This window comes from Mycothermus thermophilus (genome assembly GCF_041956435.1).
Source record: "Mycothermus thermophilus strain CBS 625.91 unplaced genomic scaffold VTJ04scaffold_6, whole genome shotgun sequence".
In the NCBI taxonomy this organism is placed as follows: Eukaryota; Fungi; Ascomycota; class Sordariomycetes; order Sordariales; family Chaetomiaceae; genus Mycothermus; species Mycothermus thermophilus.
Genome location: NW_027191432.1, coordinates 2,375,995 through 2,393,196, shown reverse-complemented (window position 1 = coordinate 2,393,196; position 17,202 = coordinate 2,375,995). Strand labels below are relative to the sequence as shown.

Below are 17,202 nucleotides of genomic sequence, written 5' to 3'. Positions count from 1 at the left end.
ATCTCCATCCCGTGTCCTGTAAACGTACGATTTCGGAGGAACGAACGCCAAACGCCAGCTCGCGAGCTCCTGCAGCTAGGTACTTTACCGCAGACACCTACCTACGTAGTGGAGGAAGGTCCCGGAGTTCGGAATGCACTGCACTGCATGGGGCTTGCAGTAGTGGTGGTGACAGGCCAGTAGGTGGCAGAAGGAGAAAGGTTCGGCCGTGTTTTAGGCCTCGACACAACCAATTCCATCCAGACACACAGAGGGCGGAATGGGCCTGAACGGCTGCATCTTGTCTGCATGAATGCCCACCCGGCCGCCCGCAGTAGCTCTGGAGTTTACCCGCCGCTCGGTGTCAAGGTGTGGGACACTGATGGGTATCTCTGATACATGTATGTACAGTAGGGACTTGCCTGATCTGTCCCTCTAGGGGCAGGTGTGTGGGAGAGTGGGAGAGCAGTCCATACCTACATACATGCACCCACGTGAGATAAGGTGTGATCTTGGAAGTATAAAAACTACTTCTGACGAAGCCAAGTGATTGGTTCTGTGTGTATGTTGCACGGGGAGATCTCAAAGAGTTCTCACATGATGCCGAAGAATTGTTGAGCATCCGGGGAGGTCACCCCTTGATGTTGTGTATCATCATCAAAAGTCATTGACAGATCGACTATACCGGCACACTACGCGGTCATCTCACTTGTTCCGTCGGAGATACGCGCGGCAGCTCCAACTTCAAAACCAAAACCAGCCCAGAACGGAATTGCGGTAGAGAAGATTGGAACAAACTTGTTTGGAACGACATGTTGTGTGACCGAAGCTAATAGACCGGTATCCACAAACCATGACCAGGGCTGTACTTACACGGTAGTGACAAGCATCGTGCGTCTGTACGGAGTACTCGGGGATTCGGAAACAAGGACCGCAGGGAAGGAGTTGAGCCGCAGCTTGCCTGGACGAATACCTACCTCCCGTGGCCGCTTGTCCTCGCCACCACGCCCAGAAACCCTCAGAAGGATGTCTGTACGACACTCACCAAATTAAACTGAGACTGTGTCTTGCGTCTCCTTTGCTGTCACGGCTCGTCATCCCCGTCGTCACGGCGTCGAGACAAGTCTTCTGCATGCTGATTTGCCATCCTGCTGCTCCCTATGATCTTGTCTCTCGTCAGGCCTGACCGGTCTCCCTCTGGGCGTTCCATCGTTTGTTGCCATCTGATGCCGCACGCCCCTAGCCAGTGCCGTTGAGTATCAGTGAGAAGGCGAGAATTCAGCCTTCTCCATCTTCCACGCTGCCTTGAGGGAGCCCAACACACATTTCAGCTGCGAGCAGGAAAAATTAGATGAACCAACATGCGAACACATGCGATCCTGTTCATCAGACCGCGTGTCGGTTGGTGATAGGACCGCGCGCGACTTGAATGCACTTCTTATTTGGACTTCCCGGCCTCGCGCTCGCGATGCCCAGTCACGCGCCGGTTGCAACATTGATGGCCAGGGGGAGTCATGCTGAGTCTGGGGTTACCTGATCGAGAGGAGGTTCCGTTCGACCTAGTTTGACTTGCGTGACTCTTTGGGTCAGCCTATGTCATAGTCGTAGACGGAGACGGAGACGCGGGGTTGGGGCTTGTGGAGAAGAGAATCTCGAGAGGACGGGGAAAGGGGGCCAAGCAGAGCCTCGTCGTTACTCTGTAAGTTACGGAGTTCTCCGTCTACTCCCCCTTTTCGTCGCCCCGCCAACCAACCGTCGACAACCGTCCATGATCTCCGTTGACTCCGTCTCAGGGAGCAGGTCTCGGTTTTCGGTGAAGGAGGCATGTATGAATGGATTCCCTTGTATTCTTGTCCTGTCAGCACAGTCACGCCAATGGCGCACTGCTGCTGGTTGTTGCCGGTGGGAGTTGGGTGGTAAGTACCCCTTCTGGGTAAGTAACTACCTGCAGGCCGAGATTACTGAGCGTGGCCGCATAGTCGTGACCCTGAGTCGGCGGACCAAACAGAAATAACCTTGAGACCGGGCATGCATGCTCGCTAGAATGGCCAAATGAAAATAGCGTCGGCATCGCGGAAGCGAATGAGTCTTTTTCCTTGCTGCCGTTATCGTTCGAAGCGGCCATGCTTGACGCTCTGGGTCTTCGTGATCTCAATTTCCTACAGAAGTGTTAAGCCCATAAAGCATTGTGACGGCGGAAACGTCGAGAGAGAAACGTGACCGCCATGCTCGACGTCGAGTGCAACAAACCCAGATCTCCTTGCGGGGAGCGCCCATCGGGACTTGGCTTCACCCCCAACTCGGCCCGGGTAGCTGCATCACGAACGGCACTGTCAACCGGAGATAACGTTAAGCTTTGGGTTCGTAGACGAACAAAACCATGGATGCGACCACCCGTCAGTTCGGGGCTGGCAAGCCCAGGTGAGTCACGAGTGTCTGTAGGGTGGGTGATGGAGATGCAGGTTGAGTTCCCACTTTTCTTCTCCATATCGAAGTCCGTCCCTCTTGCATCTCGCGGTAGGATTTGGCGTTCCGAGTTTCATGCGACAGTGCGCTATCGCGTGCTTGCTCCTGCACGGCTCGGGTCCCCAGTCGAGAGAGAGGCGGAGGAGTGTGTTCGATGGCCGGTTCCAGACGCGTGAGAACGTTGCACTGGGGCCATCCAGTGTGAACAGACGTAGGAGAGCGAAGGATAGGCCGGATTGTCAATCATTAAGTGGTGGTCAGCAGCTAGTCCGGTATCTCTAGACAGGGGGTGAGGAAGATGGATATCCATGGTGGACAAGAAGTTGGAGCGCAACGTGGCCGACGATGGATAGGTGCTGGTAGGGGGTGAGGTGTGAGAGAGGTCCAGAACAGAGGGCGCAAAAGGCAGTATCGGGACGGAATGGGAGGTTAGGTAGGGAGCACCTGCCAGGTAAGTTCCTGATGGTGTTGACATCCGGGGGTAGGCACCATGACCCTCGTTCCATCCTGGTCTGTCGGCTCATGGCCAGATGGATCGTCCCTCCCTCCATCCCCCAGTCTCCCGACTAGGTACTTTAATCCCCTTGATCCCTCTCGCCTCCATCCTCGAGAAGCTGCCATCGCATCCTTCGAGTCATCCAGCACATCAAAGACTCCCATCGGACCTCAGTCCCTCATCCATCTCTTCCCATCTTCATATCTTCAACCCCATCTTAGGGGTAACCAACTCCAAATCGTCGGAGCTCTTGACACTTCTTGCCGGAGCGCAGCACCAAGTGACCCCGCGCCAGACCACTTTGCTGCATTCGTGGTGGTTGGCGTCGAGTTCTTCCACGGCATTTCCCCGCACTCCAGCTGCAGCTCATCGGGTGGTTGTCGGATCCTCCAGACACTCTCGACATAAAGACAACCCAGACAGCAGCATCGGCAGAGCCATCGTCCTGTGTCCAGTCCAAGCGTCGTCGCCACACCTCCAATTACTACCACCGGGCCTGCAACGACAGTCGGCCGAATTCCAACAATGGCCAGGCGAGACATTGACCTGGCCGAGGTGTACGGCGTGATCAATCAAGTCACCCAAGTTCGCGATAAGGTGCGAAGATCTGCCATCGCCGGAACAACTTCGGAATATGCTCTCGATAACGGCGCGTTGTTCTCGGGCGACGATGAGAACCATTTCGCACCACCAAGCCCATCAACGGACAGCGAGAACCGGTTGACCGCCCCTAGAGCCCTAACCCACATCAGCCAGTCGACCGCCCACAAGTCCTATTTCAGCGCCGCCGGCAGCTATAGCACAGCTGCCACGAGCATCCGCCCTCCGCCAGAACCCCCGGTGCACAACTTCAACCACTTCGTCAACCTTCACCCGCTCCCTCCCCCTCCCGTCGAAGCCCCTTCTCACCACCACCAACATTACGACTTCGCGCCTGGTAGCCAGGGGCCAGTGGATGATGAGAGCGATGACGCGACCGATCCCGGAACCGTCCTTTGGTGCGAGTTCAGAGAGATGTTTAACTGCCGCGAGGCGTTTGCTCTCGGCGAGCTTCACGCCTGGATTCAGCACCACAAGGTGCATCACTTCGGTGGCCGCCTGCCCAAACGCCTGATCTGCTGGTGGTGCCCGCGAGAATTCGTTTGTCACGACCCAGACTTCCCAGCCGCCCGAGCCACAAACTTCGAAGAGCGCATGCGCCACATTCACCGGCACATCGTCGACGAACACTCGTATGCCACGTACTCGAACGTACGGCCCGACTTCTGGGTAGTAAAGAAGCTGTATAAGCTCGACATGATCGACGAGATGTGGTACCAACACCTCATGTCGTATACCGAACTTCCGGAGAAGTATCGGCACCCAGATGATCGATCGCGGTCGAGGGTGGCCACAAGGGGGCGCAGAGCAGAGGATCGGAATGGGGGCTTGCAGTACACTCCAGAAGATCAACGCAGGCTCCGAGAGGAACTGCGTGAGCGGGAGAGAGCCAACAGGCATGAAGAGAGAAGGAGGAGGCGGGAAAAAGAAAGACGATAAAGGGAAGAGAAGGACCGGGAGCCGATGGACAGAGCTCCGACACAGACTCACGGATGCGTCGGCCTCGGATTCGAACTCGCACTCTTCCCCATCACTGCTGAGCAGTGAGGGGATACCTCGTCGGACGTCCAACCCCGCGCCATCGAGATGGATGGGCGGAGGAAAAGTTGACGATGAGTGTTGCCCCGCCAACCGTCAGGGGAAGGACAGATTGTTGACGTTGGGTTTCTGCTTCCATGTCGTGTCTTTGTCTTTTGTCCGGATTTTTGTTTTTCTTTTCTGTTTTCATGAGCATTTCCTTGGTTATGATTATGATGATGATGATGATGATGACGTTATGACCTTGATACCCCGAAAAAAGAAGGATATTTGTTTGCGCAGGCCTGTGGTTTGTGTCAGGATCGTGAGATGGGATGAGTCATCGGCTGGACCGGGTTGTTGATTCGATCAACTTTGACGGGGGTACCAGGATTCGATCTTATCGGTTTGGTTTTTGCTTTCTCGTCGTTGACTGTCTCCTGGAGGGCCGACCGGGTGCTGGAATCCACTGGAGGCGGTTATCCTCGGGATTCTTTGGATAGTATGGACAGGGTTGAGAACCGAGATTGTTCAAATTCCGTTGAAAAGGGGATTATTGGAGGGTCTTTGATCACAAGATATCTCAGAGCAAGATTCGCAAGAAATTGACATTACTCGAGTGAATGGAGAGAGAAGAGATGACATTACCCAGATGAGCAGAGAGAAAAGAGAATCCAGACCCTTGTCAGAGAAGTTTCCATACGGATAGAGAACTGTAATAAGCAGACACAAGAACCTTGAAGGAGGAAATACGAAGACAAAAAAGTCCATCATAATCCTCCTCACGAGACCTGGTCCAGGCAGGTAGTTAACTAAGGTAGTTACCCCAGTTAATAAACAATTGCTGTCCGTTCATCCCCTTGATGAATCGCCACTTCTCACCGACAACCCTCAAACCATCAACTAACCCATCCCCAACACTTTTTACTGTCCAGACCGCCCAATCACTCACGCCGGTCTGGATGGTATGGATGCACAGGGCAAGTGAGGCCGCCTCGGAAATACCCTATTTAAGTCCTACGATCCAATCCCATAGAACAGTAGGGAAAGAAAGGGAGACGAAACATCTCCCGCCACACCACATCGGATCCCGCACCCGAGCCATCCGGTCGGTCAGTGTATTAATGTGTAAGTTTGAGTAACTACCGAATACGGGATATGCCTTGTTTGGTGTGTGTCCTGTGGAAGGTGGTTGCGTGGTGGCAATCAGCAGAAGTCCTTTGGTCGTTTTCGAACCGTCAAATGCTCTGTATGGCTCGGAGTACCGGAGGACAGAGGTGGTCAGCTATGCGGCACGGCGCGGCTTTCGCCACGCATGTTCATGCTTGTCAGCCTCGTCAGCTCTTGTCTGCCTGGTACATAACTACCAGGACATATAACCACCACTCCGGAAATCTTTGTAATACGGAGCAAAGAGATGCTAGTTTCGATGATTCGACGACTCCCGCCTTGTTTGACACGATATGTCACCTTACGGATAGTCAGGGCTGGATACTGAGAAGCAAAACAACTTAGGTACTGACCTACTTTCCTGCCACACAAAAAACAGCAGAGTGCGCCGACCAATGGTTGTGATGATTTTGTTTCACAGCCTGCCTGGCGGGTTGCCCGACGCCTTGTTTTAGCCCTGGCCTTCTGTGAAGCAACAAAGCTTGAGGGTCCGGGGAAGGGTTGCTTGCCAACGATTTTGAGACCAGGCTGGCTGCTGTTCGAATTGTCCGATGCTCACCCTAATGTGCGAGATCGTCTTCGCTCTCACGGACGATTTCTCAAACGACGTACGGACCCGATGTTCCCGGATGTTGGTCCGAGAGAGACGTGGCTCCAATGTGCAAGATTTGGTGGCCTTCGTTACTCCTTACCCCCGGGCCCGAAAATGCATAAGAACAAAAAAGAGGAGGGTATAAATGCTGTCGTCCGACATCAACAGAGTCAAGCCAAAGGCCCTATAACGCCATACACAAACCTCTCCCATGGTATACGCTCTATATCCCACACTAGTATTGGTACACAAGAACAGGGAGCACACAAGCCGCCTGCTGTCCCTGACAGTTTGGCACGTAGGTATTTTACAACCGTCACCAAAAACCACCCATTTATCGTAGTCATCATCAACGTTCCAATCATGATGTCCCCGTTGTTGGCTGATCACCGCCTGGCGGTTTCGCAGCGTCGTCACCCCCAAGTGCCAACTCCTCCACAGCCTTCTGCACCTTATCCACCTCGGCCGTAGTAGCATCACCACCACCACTCTGCTGTGTCTCTGCCTCCTCCAAACCAGGCAGCTTCCCGCCGTACTTATTCCTCGCAATCACCTCGCCAATCTTGGCCAGCATCTCCTCAGTCAACTCAGGCTGGCCGCGCTTCTTCTTCTCCTCGCGGACCTTGCGATGGTACTCCTGGATCGGCAGGAGCATGCCCTCGACGGCGGCCGGGTCGCCGTGCTTCTTGATGCGCTTCTCCGCCTCGCGCCGCTCCACCTCGGCAATGTACTCGTCCGTGTGCCGGGTGCGGAACTTGGAGTACTTGTTGCGCAGCTCGTCGATGACCGACTCGGGCATGGGCGCGCGGAGGAGGGTGGGGACAAAGGTGCGCTCTTCGACGTCCAGCCGCAACGTATCGACGGGGTGGTCCGGCTCCTCGACGGGTTCTTGTTTGGGCCACGGGATGCGCAGGTTCAGCCCCGGCACGACGCGTGAGTAGTAGACGCGCCGCGTCGCGCGGTCGTGGACGATGCCGGCGGGCTTGAGCTCGCGGATGATGCGGTCACGGACCTCGCCGGTGACGGGGTCCGGGATGGGGTGGACGAGGCGCACCGACGAGATGGGGATGCTGCTCTGGACGACTTGCACGGCGTCTTGGCCGTCCTGGCGGAGGTAGCGGGGGATGTGGGTGTTGACCTGGAGAAAGCGTCAGTTAGGAAGGAGTTGCAGAAAAAGAAGGGTGAGACAGAAGGAGGAGGAGGAGGAGGAGGAGGAGGAGGAGGACAGCTTACCATGCCAACGCCGTTGCCGAGCATGACGATCATTCTATCCTTGTCGAGAAGTTCGATGGGGGCAATCTTGCCCTTGTCTGGACCCTCGAGGACGACGACGCGATCGCCGACGGCGAGACAGACATAATTGGGGCCGCCGGCCCAGGCGGAACGGGCAGCCTTCTGTTGCGGAGTGATTTTGTTGTGGAGCATGGCCTGCTGGATCGAGATGCTGCCCCAGAAGAGGCCCTCGATGTTGGTCGGGCCCTCACGGCGCGGCGCGAGAGGCCCAAGCTCGAGGTCTTCGCGGCGTGCCTTCACGGCTTCTTTGAGAAGAACCCTGGCGTGCCGGCCAACGTCGGTGGCTGCTCTGATGCGCTCGGTCTTCTCTTCTATGTGGAGGCGTAGGGCCTGGCGCTGGGCTCGCCGGGCCACATTGCGCTCGGCCATGCGCACGCGGCGGAGGATCTTGTCCATGGCGCCGGTGGGATGGAGAGAGCGGAAGGGTTCCGAGTTGGGTTGTCGGCGTTGTCGGCGTTGCGGCGTCACGGCGTCACGGCGTCAGCATGCCCGGCTTCATCATGTCGAAAAGTTTAGGTCCCGCATCCCAATTAGGAGGGACTCGACCACCGGGTGGACCCACCGACCCGGAAGGTCCCGCTCGGGGCCGGACAGCTGGTAGCATGGGGTTGGCAGCTGTCAGCAGAAAGGGGACGGGAGATAAGGAAGTCCTTCGATTCCATCCATGGGGCATGTGCCAGGACCTGACGGCCCTGACAGGGTGCTCAACTGAAAGATGAGGAGGCCTTGATGATGGCAACTCGGGCACCTCAGGTAGGTCCTGTACCTCACCAGAAGTGCATGTCCGCCAAAGTTTGCAATTGTTGACTTTTGACAATCCAATGCCTCCCAGGTTCCAGGTTTGCGGTTCCGCCTGTTTTGGATTTCTTTTGTCCTGAACTGGCTGCGATGTCCGTCTGCAGCCCTGAAGGCCCGCATCAGCCTCGCTGAGCCTGCGAGTCCTACGGGGTACGGACCGATGGCCCCTAGGACTTTCTGGCCACCTGAATGGATGCTCGGACAGGAACACGTCCAGCACACACACCGACAACTTGCAGCCCTGCTCAGGAGGCTTTGCTTTGCTTTGCCTTGCCCAACAGCAACATGATCAACAGAATCCACCTCTGCGACAGGTTTCCCCAGCCACGGGCAATCCGAGCCGGACCATGTTTGTGTCAGGTTGGGAGATGGCGGAATGGAGGGTTCCTTCGGTGCTGTGTCATCGGGAGGCAGCCATTCTCACGTGCAAGCAATTGGCATCGACGGAGTATCTCTCGGGGATTGGGATTCAGGAGATGGATCCATTGATCGTCCGCTCTCCGTCACCGTCACGCATTCGTAGTGTCCCTGACCTGAGGTCAGATGGACTGCATGCAACGTCCGTAAAACGACAAAAGAAACAGCATACTGTGGTAACCTTTTCAATAGTTGCTCGTAGAATGCTCTCCTCCACTGGAGTATCTGGTCTGGAAGCTCAGCGAGCCAAGTGACCAAGTGAACACTTTGCGCAGTCCAGCCCAGGCCCAGCCCGGGACCAGCCGCCCGGCGCTCGGCTCCTGGGCTCAGGTCAAGTCCAGCGGTGGCCCTGCACAGTGCAGGCCGCAGCCATCTCGTGATGACGAATTGTCCCCAACCCCAATCTCCCAGTAACCGATTCCTGGAGCTGGGAAGCATTGCTCGGATACGAGGCGCATTCAAATGCTGTGTAGGTAGTCTACGAGTAAGAAGGGGAAAGGAGGCCGCCCTAGGACTGCCCATGGGCACATGAGTCCTGATGTTTCCAGTCTGTGCCTCGTCGGCGTGACGTTATCGGCCAGGACTGTGTTCTTGACAGAGGACTGACTGTGTAGAAGCATCGAGCTTAAAAGGCGGACATCCAACACAACTGACACCTGCACTGGCCTGAATTGGCAACCGAGTTATCGTTTCTGGCCGCTCCCGTTCCCGCTCCTTTCCTGCCCCTTCCCCCCCAGTCCCCAGTGCTGCAGGTGCCTCAGGCCTGCCCAGCTCTTCTGGTGGCTCTTCTCGGCCCAGCCCCAGCCCAGCCCAGTCCACACCTCGACCAATCCCCAATCGCCTCGCCAGCTCGCCAGGCCCAAAACAAGCCCCGGCTGCCTCTCCTTCTCCTTCTTCTGTCCTCTTCCGCCTCCAACCCTTCCTTCGCCTTTGACCCTTTCCAACTCTCCACTTCCTCAGCAACAAACAAAACCACAACAACAACATCTCAACATCCCCATCTCGTCTGCATCCATCTGCATCATCTGCCCTCCCTCCCCATCTCTTCCTCTACATCTTTTTAATTCTTTTTTTCTTTCTCCTCCACCCCGCGGCTGCCTCGTCCTTCCCGACAGCGCCCGTCGCCCATCTTGATCCACGCCTTGCCTGCAGCTCCGTCCTGCAGCAGCACCACCAACTCTATCATCGAGCATCAACAAACCCTTTGATACTCTCTTAATATCACCCACAATGGCCGCTGAGATCCGCAGAAAGCTCGTCATCGTCGGCGACGGTGCTTGCGGCAAGACTTGCCTGCTGATGTGAGTTATCTCTCGCTTTCCCTACCCCAACCAAACACACAGACACCCAGCCTGCTCCCATCCATCGCCAGCTCCAGCATGCGCGTCGCCCAACTTGACTCTCACCATATTTTGCACCGCTCATGCTGACATGACTCGATACCAGCGTCTTCTCCAAGGGCACCTTCCCTGAGGTGAGTTGGACAACAATGCCTTGATTCCCGCCATCATCGCCGCCACCTCCAACCCCCTTCGCTGGGTTCTTCCAGACCGCCTCCTCATCCACCAACAACCCCCTTGTCTTTTCCCACGCCCAGCTCCCAACATCGCCCGACTCCGCAACACAGGTTCCGCCGGCAAACAACAGCTAACATCACACCTCTCCAGGTCTACGTTCCCACCGTCTTCGAGAACTACGTTGCCGATGTCGAGGTCGATGGCAAGCACGTCGAGCTTGCGCTATGGGATACTGCTGGTCAGGAAGACTACGACCGCCTGCGGCCCCTGTCGTACCCCGATTCTCACGTCATCCTGATCTGCTTCGCCATCGACTCCCCCGACTCTCTCGACAACGTCGGCGAGAAGGTGAGCACTGTCCAGATAAAAGAATATCTTGACGGCCTCGTAGCGCATGGCTAACCCCCTACTTTCATAGTGGTGCTCCGAGGTCCATCACTTTTGCCCTGATGTCCCCAAGCTCCTGGTCGGCTGCAAGAAGGATCTCCGCCACGACCCCAAGACCATTGAGGAGCTGCGCAAGACCAGCCAGCAGCCCGTGACGTACGAGCAGGTAGGTAGCTTCTAGACAGACAGACCCACCACCATCCACCGCGCCTGAATGTCACTGTGCCTGGATGCAGACACGCTAACGCAAATTCCCACAGGGCCAAGCTGTCGCCAACAACATCAAGGCCGCCAAGTACCTCGAGTGCTCGGCCAAGACAAACGAGGGTGTCCGCGAGGTGTTCGAGACGGCGACACGGTGCGCGTTGCTCAAGAAGACCGGTGGCAAGAAGAAGAAGTGCGTTATTGCCTAAACGCGACACACCTACCGTTCATCCCGACCCGGTCCCCCCATTCCCGTTGACCGATCGCCTGCCGCCGTTGCCGCTGTCGTCTGCCGCATAGTTCTGGGTTTGTCAGCACGGCAAATCCACCCTTCGCGATGGGTTCACGCATAGACTTTCACCGTCTCTGGAGAGACATGTGGATATCCTGTCGCCCCTGCTTCTTGGTCCCGCCTTCGGCTGTAATCTTGAGCTTAAGTAGCCTAATAGTCGCTTGCTGAACGGGGTGGGAAACGGAGGCGTGGGGTTTTGTTGTCATAACCCGTGCAGACTACAGGCGATTCTTCGGTTTACACGGCTTGTTGTGCAACCGGATCTTGGGGGGATCAAGGCCACACGGGATAATGGGATGTTTTTTGGGTCAAGCAAAGGATCAAGAGTTGGGGAGGTTGGGGCGTGTCCTCCTCAGCGGGGCCCGCCTTGTTGCCTCCTGAGCTCTGTCTGGATGGATCTCTTAGGAGTGGCGATAGTAGGGTTGGAGAGATACAGGCGTCAAGGAAGACAAGCGAAAGGGGAGGGGAGATTTGGCGACGCTGGGGTTTGGGGAGTCGTGAGGACATTTTTCTTATCTTCTCTTTCTTCTATAATGTAACCACGTCCCTCCTCAGTCCCGCGCGGGTCTCTCTTTCTCGGAGCTTGTTTTTGGGTTTCTCTCTTATCCCTGTTGTCGTTGTTGGTGTTGTTTCCTCTCTTTTCGGTCTCTGTCTCTCTGGTCTAACCTCTCTGTGTCTGTGTCTGTGTCCTGTCTGTGTCTCAGATAAGTTAGTACGTAGTACTTTGTCGGTAACAACGTGGTTTTTTATTTTAATATTTTTTTTACTTGGGTTTGTATTTGGGTGGCTTGACTAATACGTGATTGTTGGATGTACGAATGAGTAGGCAATATGTGTTGGAGAGTGAGTGAGTTGTTGTGTTGACAGAAACTGTGATGTTACATGAGATGGTAAGTAGGTAGGTGCCTGTTTTGGAGGATGATAAGCAATATCATCACACCCATGACGGCGAGATGCTTGGATACCTGAGGTACCTGATACGCACACACATCCCTCGGCAGGCAGTAGAGTTCATCCATCCACCATGCTAAGGTTGTGTGTTCGATTCGAGACTGGAGGACTTGGTTTCGTTCTTGGGGATAACCACCCATTGGATTGTGAAAAAAAAAATGTAGGTGACTAGCTACCTGAACTACCAAACAATATAGCTGAGAGCCACAACCACCACATCCTGTCGTTCACCCCGCCATGGCACATCACATCACGTCCCATTTTTCCCAGTTCCTAGTCCCCGTCGTCGTCGTCGTCGTCGTCGGATGTCGTCTTGACTATGTGGACAAGCAACCGCCTAGGTCAGGGAAGGTAGGTCAGGTAGATAATAGCTCAGATATTGACCCGTGAATGGATGAATGGATTGTCGGACCGGGCGGGGGGAAGATGAGGTGGAGAATGAGTGGGTGCTTGAGGAGTGGTGTGTTCATCATATTGTTATATTGTTGGCGTTTGGTGCTATTGCGCTCTGTTTATCGCGTCATTGTCGTCATCGCTGTCATTGCCATTGTTGTTGCCGTTGTTGCTGCTGTTGTTACTGTTTCTCGGGAAGACAGATAACAAAGTCCCCCGAGTCCGGTAGGATAGGAAGGAACAAGGGGTTTAGTTAGGGCAGGTCTGTTCGCTGTTAGTATTTTACTTCATACCTACATAGGCACACACATCCATATGCAACGATAGAGGTCGGTAGGTAGGTCAGGTAAGTGCCTGAGGGACTTGAGGTACAGGAGGAGACAAGAAGAGGGTATGATGACGTCGGGTCCATTGGACAGACCTAGCGCAGGTGTCTCTCTCTCTGTACCTGAGTTCCTGAGGTACCCCTAGGTAGAGGTGGTTGGAACGAAGGGAAGAAGAGGGAGGAGAAGAACTTACAGCACCGCAGGAGCTGCAGGTCTTGCTCGAGCCGTCGGTAGCGGCACCGCACTTGGGGCAGCTGGAGTGACCCATTTTGGCCGGTTGGAGTGAGGTGTGTGTCTTGGTTGTTGTAAGAGGCCTGGATTGGATAGAAGGTGGTGGTGAGTCTCAGTCTCCGGGTTTTGTTTGACAGAGTAGACTCTTACTGTGTTGAATATGTGAGAGGGGAGGGACACCTACTACTGAGCAGAGGTAGTCTTCAGCTTGGTGGCAGGTGGTGATGATGTGTTTGTTGTCCGGAGAGGTGGTGTGGTAGGTGAGAGGTGCGGTGGGCGGGGACGGGAGCGGGGTCTTATATAAAGTGATGGACACCTGGACCCAAGGCTGGATGAGGTGGATGAAGATCTCGGGCTTGTTCTTGTTAACTAACTTTAACTAATCTCTTTCCTACCGTACACCTCCTTCTCCTCCTCTTCCACAACCCAACCGTCTTGCCCCTCACTTCTTCCCGATGGAACCAAACCCCCACTGCGCTCCTAAGATTGCTGGTGTCAGCCGCGCATCACATGTGTGACGCTAAACCAGTTTACAGGTTAGTTGTGGACAAGCCAGCCGCATGCATACAAGCTGAAGAAGGCATAATGATAACACGTTTTGTTCATGTGTTGCAAGAGGGGGATTGTTGGTCGAACAACTGCCTAGTCACTCTCTGGATCTGCCATAGTCATCCATGAGTTGCCATAAACATAGGTAGGCATTGTGCTTCCTTGGTCCCAATTCTCTCTCTCCCTCCCCCACTCACTGACAGCCCGTCCTTCTTCTGTTTCTTCATACGCACCATCCTCAGGTTCGGTACATCAGGTAGGTACCTAATAATGTATGTACATACAACAATCGACCAGTAAAACAACCTCCAAAATAAGCAAACCCCAAGAATCCACCCACCCATGCACACCACCGGGCACCACACCAACATCCATCTGTCGTGGCATCCCACACACACTCACACACAGGACAAGCTTCCCCGCCTTTTCTCCCCCTCACTCACCTGCGGAGTAGAGCTAAGCAATTAGCAACCAAACCTAGGATCAGGCGGTTAGTACTACTCCGTAATACATACATATCTTACATCCACCCCGCCCCGGCACTCCGCTCACGCGGCCAGCGGCACTCATACCGCCCAGGCGGTAAGCATATCACGCGGGTCCGCTTAGTATAGGATAAAGAAGATGGAGCATCTCCGCGTCTTTCCGACCCAGGACAGGAAGAGCGAACTGCTTACTGTACATACCTCGAGAAGCGGTGGACAGAGTGATGCACCATGTACTCCGTAGTGATAGATCAAAGAGGGAGATCATGGAAACGCAAGTTATCCAAACAACACCAGGCCAAGAAACCAAAGGACGCCACCAGTCAGAAGAACCGAGCCAGAACCAGGATTCCATAATAGACTAGTAGGATATATACAACAACACCCATAGGTCGTGTGAAAGTCAACCCGAACAATAAATGCCCAAATCCCTATGCCCAGCGCATCCGAAGGATGTACGGTTGGTTACATACACGGGCGGCGGCCTTCTCCTGGAAGCCTGGGCCCGTCCTCTCTCCGTCTAGTTATCCAGCGCCATGTTCCATCCCAAGATGATAATAATAATGATGTTGATGTTGATGATGCATGATTAGGTAGGTCAGGTAGGTAGGTATAAAGTTGGTAAGCACCCTATTTCTACACGCCGCCAGATGCAGAAAGCCTTCAACGCCGCCCTCAATAGCACTGTTTAGTCTCACCCTCGCCTATACACACGCCTCAAGTTAGTATCCTCAATCTTATCACACAACCAGCCATTCCCTTTTGGAACCATCAACGGAAGCAGGACGAAAAAAAACTCACCTCTAATCATCTGCCCAATCGCCTGCAACATACTCATCACCATCACCGTCCCCCCAAACGCCGCGACCGCCCAGGCCGCGTACGTCCTCCAATCCCTGCGCTTGGTCAACTTGACATAGCACAGCGGCGGCAAAATGTACGCCATGGCCGCGGCGCTGGTCCCGCCGACCAAATCAAACACCGTCCCCAGATCACACGTCAGCAGGCTCAGCACCATGGCGCTAAACACCAAGCTCGACGTGAAGATGAGGTGCAGGTTCATATTGAACGGCTCGCCCGGGAAATAGTAGTTCAGCATCACCTCGCGGCAGACAAACGCTTCCAGCGGCAGGGTGGTGAGCATGTTGAGGCCGAAGCACAGGCGCGCCACGTTGACCATGGTGTTGTCCTGCGAAAAGTTGTTGAGCACGTTGCCCTGGGTGCGGTCGCCGAAGGTCAAGAACCCGGAGAGCGCCAGCAGGAGGCAGGCGAGCATCGAGATGCCCGTGCTGAAGTGCGTGACGCGCGCGAAGCGGTCGATAGTGGGTTTTTCGAGGGAGCCGTAGATGAGGAGGGAGTTGTGGTGGCAGACGAAGGCTGGACGACTAGTGTTAGCTTTTACCATCCTCTCGAGTGTTGTTGTTGTTGTTGTTGATATGTGATAGGAGTAGTAGACCTTACCAAAAGATATCACCCCAATCGCCTGGAATATCCCGTCATTAATGACCAACATCTTCCAATCCTTCAACTCGCCCCTCTCCTCGGCCGGAGCAAGAGCCCCTTGCACCACCACCGTTGCCACGATGACGGCCATGCTCAGCAACGCCAGCGTGCTCGCTTTCGCCAACTAACCCACCACAAAGTCAACATCACCACTCGAAAACAAAAAAGGGATCAGGGGGCAACTCACCTTGGCAATATCCCGATACAACGCCAACGGATAACTCACCCCCAGCGTAAACACCACAATCACCGCCCTCCGATCCGCCAACAGTCCCAACACCGGCATGTCCTTCAACCCCGGCCAAATCGCCCTCAACACACTAGGTATCGAATCCCCCACAATCACCCCAAACGCCACCATGCCGCCAAACGCAAACGCCCACTGCGCCAACGAAATCGCAATCAGCCCGGTCCGCCCAAAACACCGTTCCACCGTCCCCTGGAACGAACCCGCCCCGCTCAACTTGGCATTCACCACAATCAACCGAATCGTCCAGTCCACCACCACCGTCAGCACCACCAGCAATATCACCCCGGACAACAACCCCGCTTGCCTCATCGCGTAGGGTTGGCCGATGATGCCCGCGCCGATGATGCTGTTGGCCATGTTCATGAAGGCGGCCGGCAGGGAGGACTTGGGGCGGGCGCGCTCCTCGGCGGCCCAGGCCTCCGCGTCGGCGACGGTGTGGAAGTGCGGGATGTGCTGGTGGCCGCTGTGGCTGGTATAAGAGGATTCGGAGACGGTGACGGAGGGGGCTTCGATCCCTGTGAGCAGGGGCAGGCGCTGTTCGCGGCGGTGTTGCGAGGCCGGGGAGCGGAGAGGGTCCGCGTCGTCGAGGTCGAAGCTTTCGCGGGGGTAGCGGTCGTCGGCGTCGTCGTTGTTGGGACTGCTTGGCCGGGGACTGGCGGAGGACGAAGAAGAGAACCCGTTGTTCCCCGCTTCAGACGAGCGGCGCGGGTTCGCGTCGACAAACGTCGGCGTCAAATCAAACCGGACTCGATTCGGGGTCCTCGGCTGGCCGCCGGAGCGCGAGTGCGAAGCAGGATCCGGACTGCGATGGCGGGACGACGACGGAGTACCAGCAAACGAAGACGTCGTCGAGGGGACCAGGACGCCGCTCTCGCGATCGCTATGTCCATCGTCGTCCCCATGATCGGTATTCCCTTCCGCGCTCAATAGACCAGTAGATTCCTGCCAGGAGCCATTGTTCCGGCGGCCGCCGCTGGGACTTCTGCTCCCGGAGGAGGGACGGTTCAAGAGGAGGCGGGACGGGGACGGGGAGGCGCCGAGACGGCGGCGGGATTGCGAGTTGGGAGAAGAAGAGTCGGCGGCTGCAGAAGCGGCGCCATGGTTCGTGGGTCGGTTCATTTCTCTTTGCTTGCGACAGGAGCTCGCGGGTCAGGTCATCTTGGGAGGGTGTCTCGGCCTGGTGTGTATGTCGAAGAGAATCAAGGGGGATCTGGACCGGTCCAGGTTGCGGTGTTGCGACAAAGGGAGTTGTCCAGGTAGCTGTTGAATTGCCTTTCTGTAGTCAG

The 17,202-nt window shown here is 55.6% G+C and overlaps 8 protein-coding genes across 8 annotated transcripts; 3 read left to right on the top strand and 5 right to left on the bottom strand.

Moving 5' to 3' along the window:
* Positions 1-3,466: 3,466 nt before the first annotated feature.
* VTJ04DRAFT_9283 (uncharacterized protein) lies at positions 3,467-4,480 on the top strand (the record flags this gene model as incomplete). The annotated part of the gene is made up of 1 exon (XM_069367813.1): positions 3,467-4,480. The coding sequence occupies one exon, from the start codon at positions 3,467-3,469 to the stop codon at positions 4,478-4,480; it is 1,014 nt and encodes a 337-aa protein (XP_069216104.1).
* Positions 4,481-6,681: 2,201 nt separating this feature from the next.
* Positions 6,682-8,009, bottom strand: VTJ04DRAFT_9282 (mitochondrial 54S ribosomal protein uL24m; the record flags this gene model as incomplete). The annotated part of the gene is made up of 2 exons (XM_069367812.1): positions 6,682-7,458; positions 7,554-8,009. The coding sequence occupies 2 exons, from the start codon at positions 8,007-8,009 to the stop codon at positions 6,682-6,684; spliced, it is 1,233 nt and encodes a 410-aa protein (XP_069216103.1).
* Positions 8,010-10,058: 2,049 nt separating this feature from the next.
* VTJ04DRAFT_9281 (uncharacterized protein) lies at positions 10,059-11,145 on the top strand (the record flags this gene model as incomplete). The annotated part of the gene is made up of 5 exons (XM_069367811.1): positions 10,059-10,129; positions 10,275-10,302; positions 10,496-10,693; positions 10,764-10,898; positions 10,993-11,145. The coding sequence occupies 5 exons, from the start codon at positions 10,059-10,061 to the stop codon at positions 11,143-11,145; spliced, it is 585 nt and encodes a 194-aa protein (XP_069216102.1).
* An 11-nt stretch (positions 11,146-11,156) lies between these two features.
* VTJ04DRAFT_9280 (uncharacterized protein) lies at positions 11,157-11,735 on the bottom strand (the record flags this gene model as incomplete). Its single annotated transcript, XM_069367810.1, has 3 exons — positions 11,157-11,238; positions 11,298-11,446; positions 11,514-11,735. 3 exons carry the CDS (start codon positions 11,733-11,735, stop codon positions 11,157-11,159), a joined length of 453 nt encoding a protein of 150 aa, XP_069216101.1.
* Positions 11,736-11,756: 21 nt separating this feature from the next.
* Positions 11,757-12,172, bottom strand: VTJ04DRAFT_9279 (uncharacterized protein; the record flags this gene model as incomplete). Its single annotated transcript, XM_069367808.1, has 2 exons — positions 11,757-12,015; positions 12,111-12,172. 2 exons carry the CDS (start codon positions 12,170-12,172, stop codon positions 11,757-11,759), a joined length of 321 nt encoding a protein of 106 aa, XP_069216100.1.
* A 397-nt stretch (positions 12,173-12,569) lies between these two features.
* VTJ04DRAFT_9278 (uncharacterized protein) lies at positions 12,570-12,779 on the top strand (the record flags this gene model as incomplete). The annotated part of the gene is made up of 1 exon (XM_069367807.1): positions 12,570-12,779. One exon carries the CDS (start codon positions 12,570-12,572, stop codon positions 12,777-12,779), a length of 210 nt encoding a protein of 69 aa, XP_069216099.1.
* Positions 12,780-12,825: 46 nt separating this feature from the next.
* VTJ04DRAFT_9277 (uncharacterized protein) lies at positions 12,826-13,713 on the bottom strand (the record flags this gene model as incomplete). The annotated part of the gene is made up of 4 exons (XM_069367806.1): positions 12,826-12,836; positions 13,092-13,212; positions 13,314-13,498; positions 13,698-13,713. The coding sequence occupies 4 exons, from the start codon at positions 13,711-13,713 to the stop codon at positions 12,826-12,828; spliced, it is 333 nt and encodes a 110-aa protein (XP_069216098.1).
* Positions 13,714-14,838: 1,125 nt separating this feature from the next.
* Positions 14,839-17,035, bottom strand: VTJ04DRAFT_9276 (uncharacterized protein; the record flags this gene model as incomplete). The annotated part of the gene is made up of 4 exons (XM_069367805.1): positions 14,839-14,867; positions 14,965-15,540; positions 15,625-15,790; positions 15,854-17,035. 4 exons carry the CDS (start codon positions 17,033-17,035, stop codon positions 14,839-14,841), a joined length of 1,953 nt encoding a protein of 650 aa, XP_069216097.1.
* Positions 17,036-17,202: the final 167 nt, after the last annotated feature.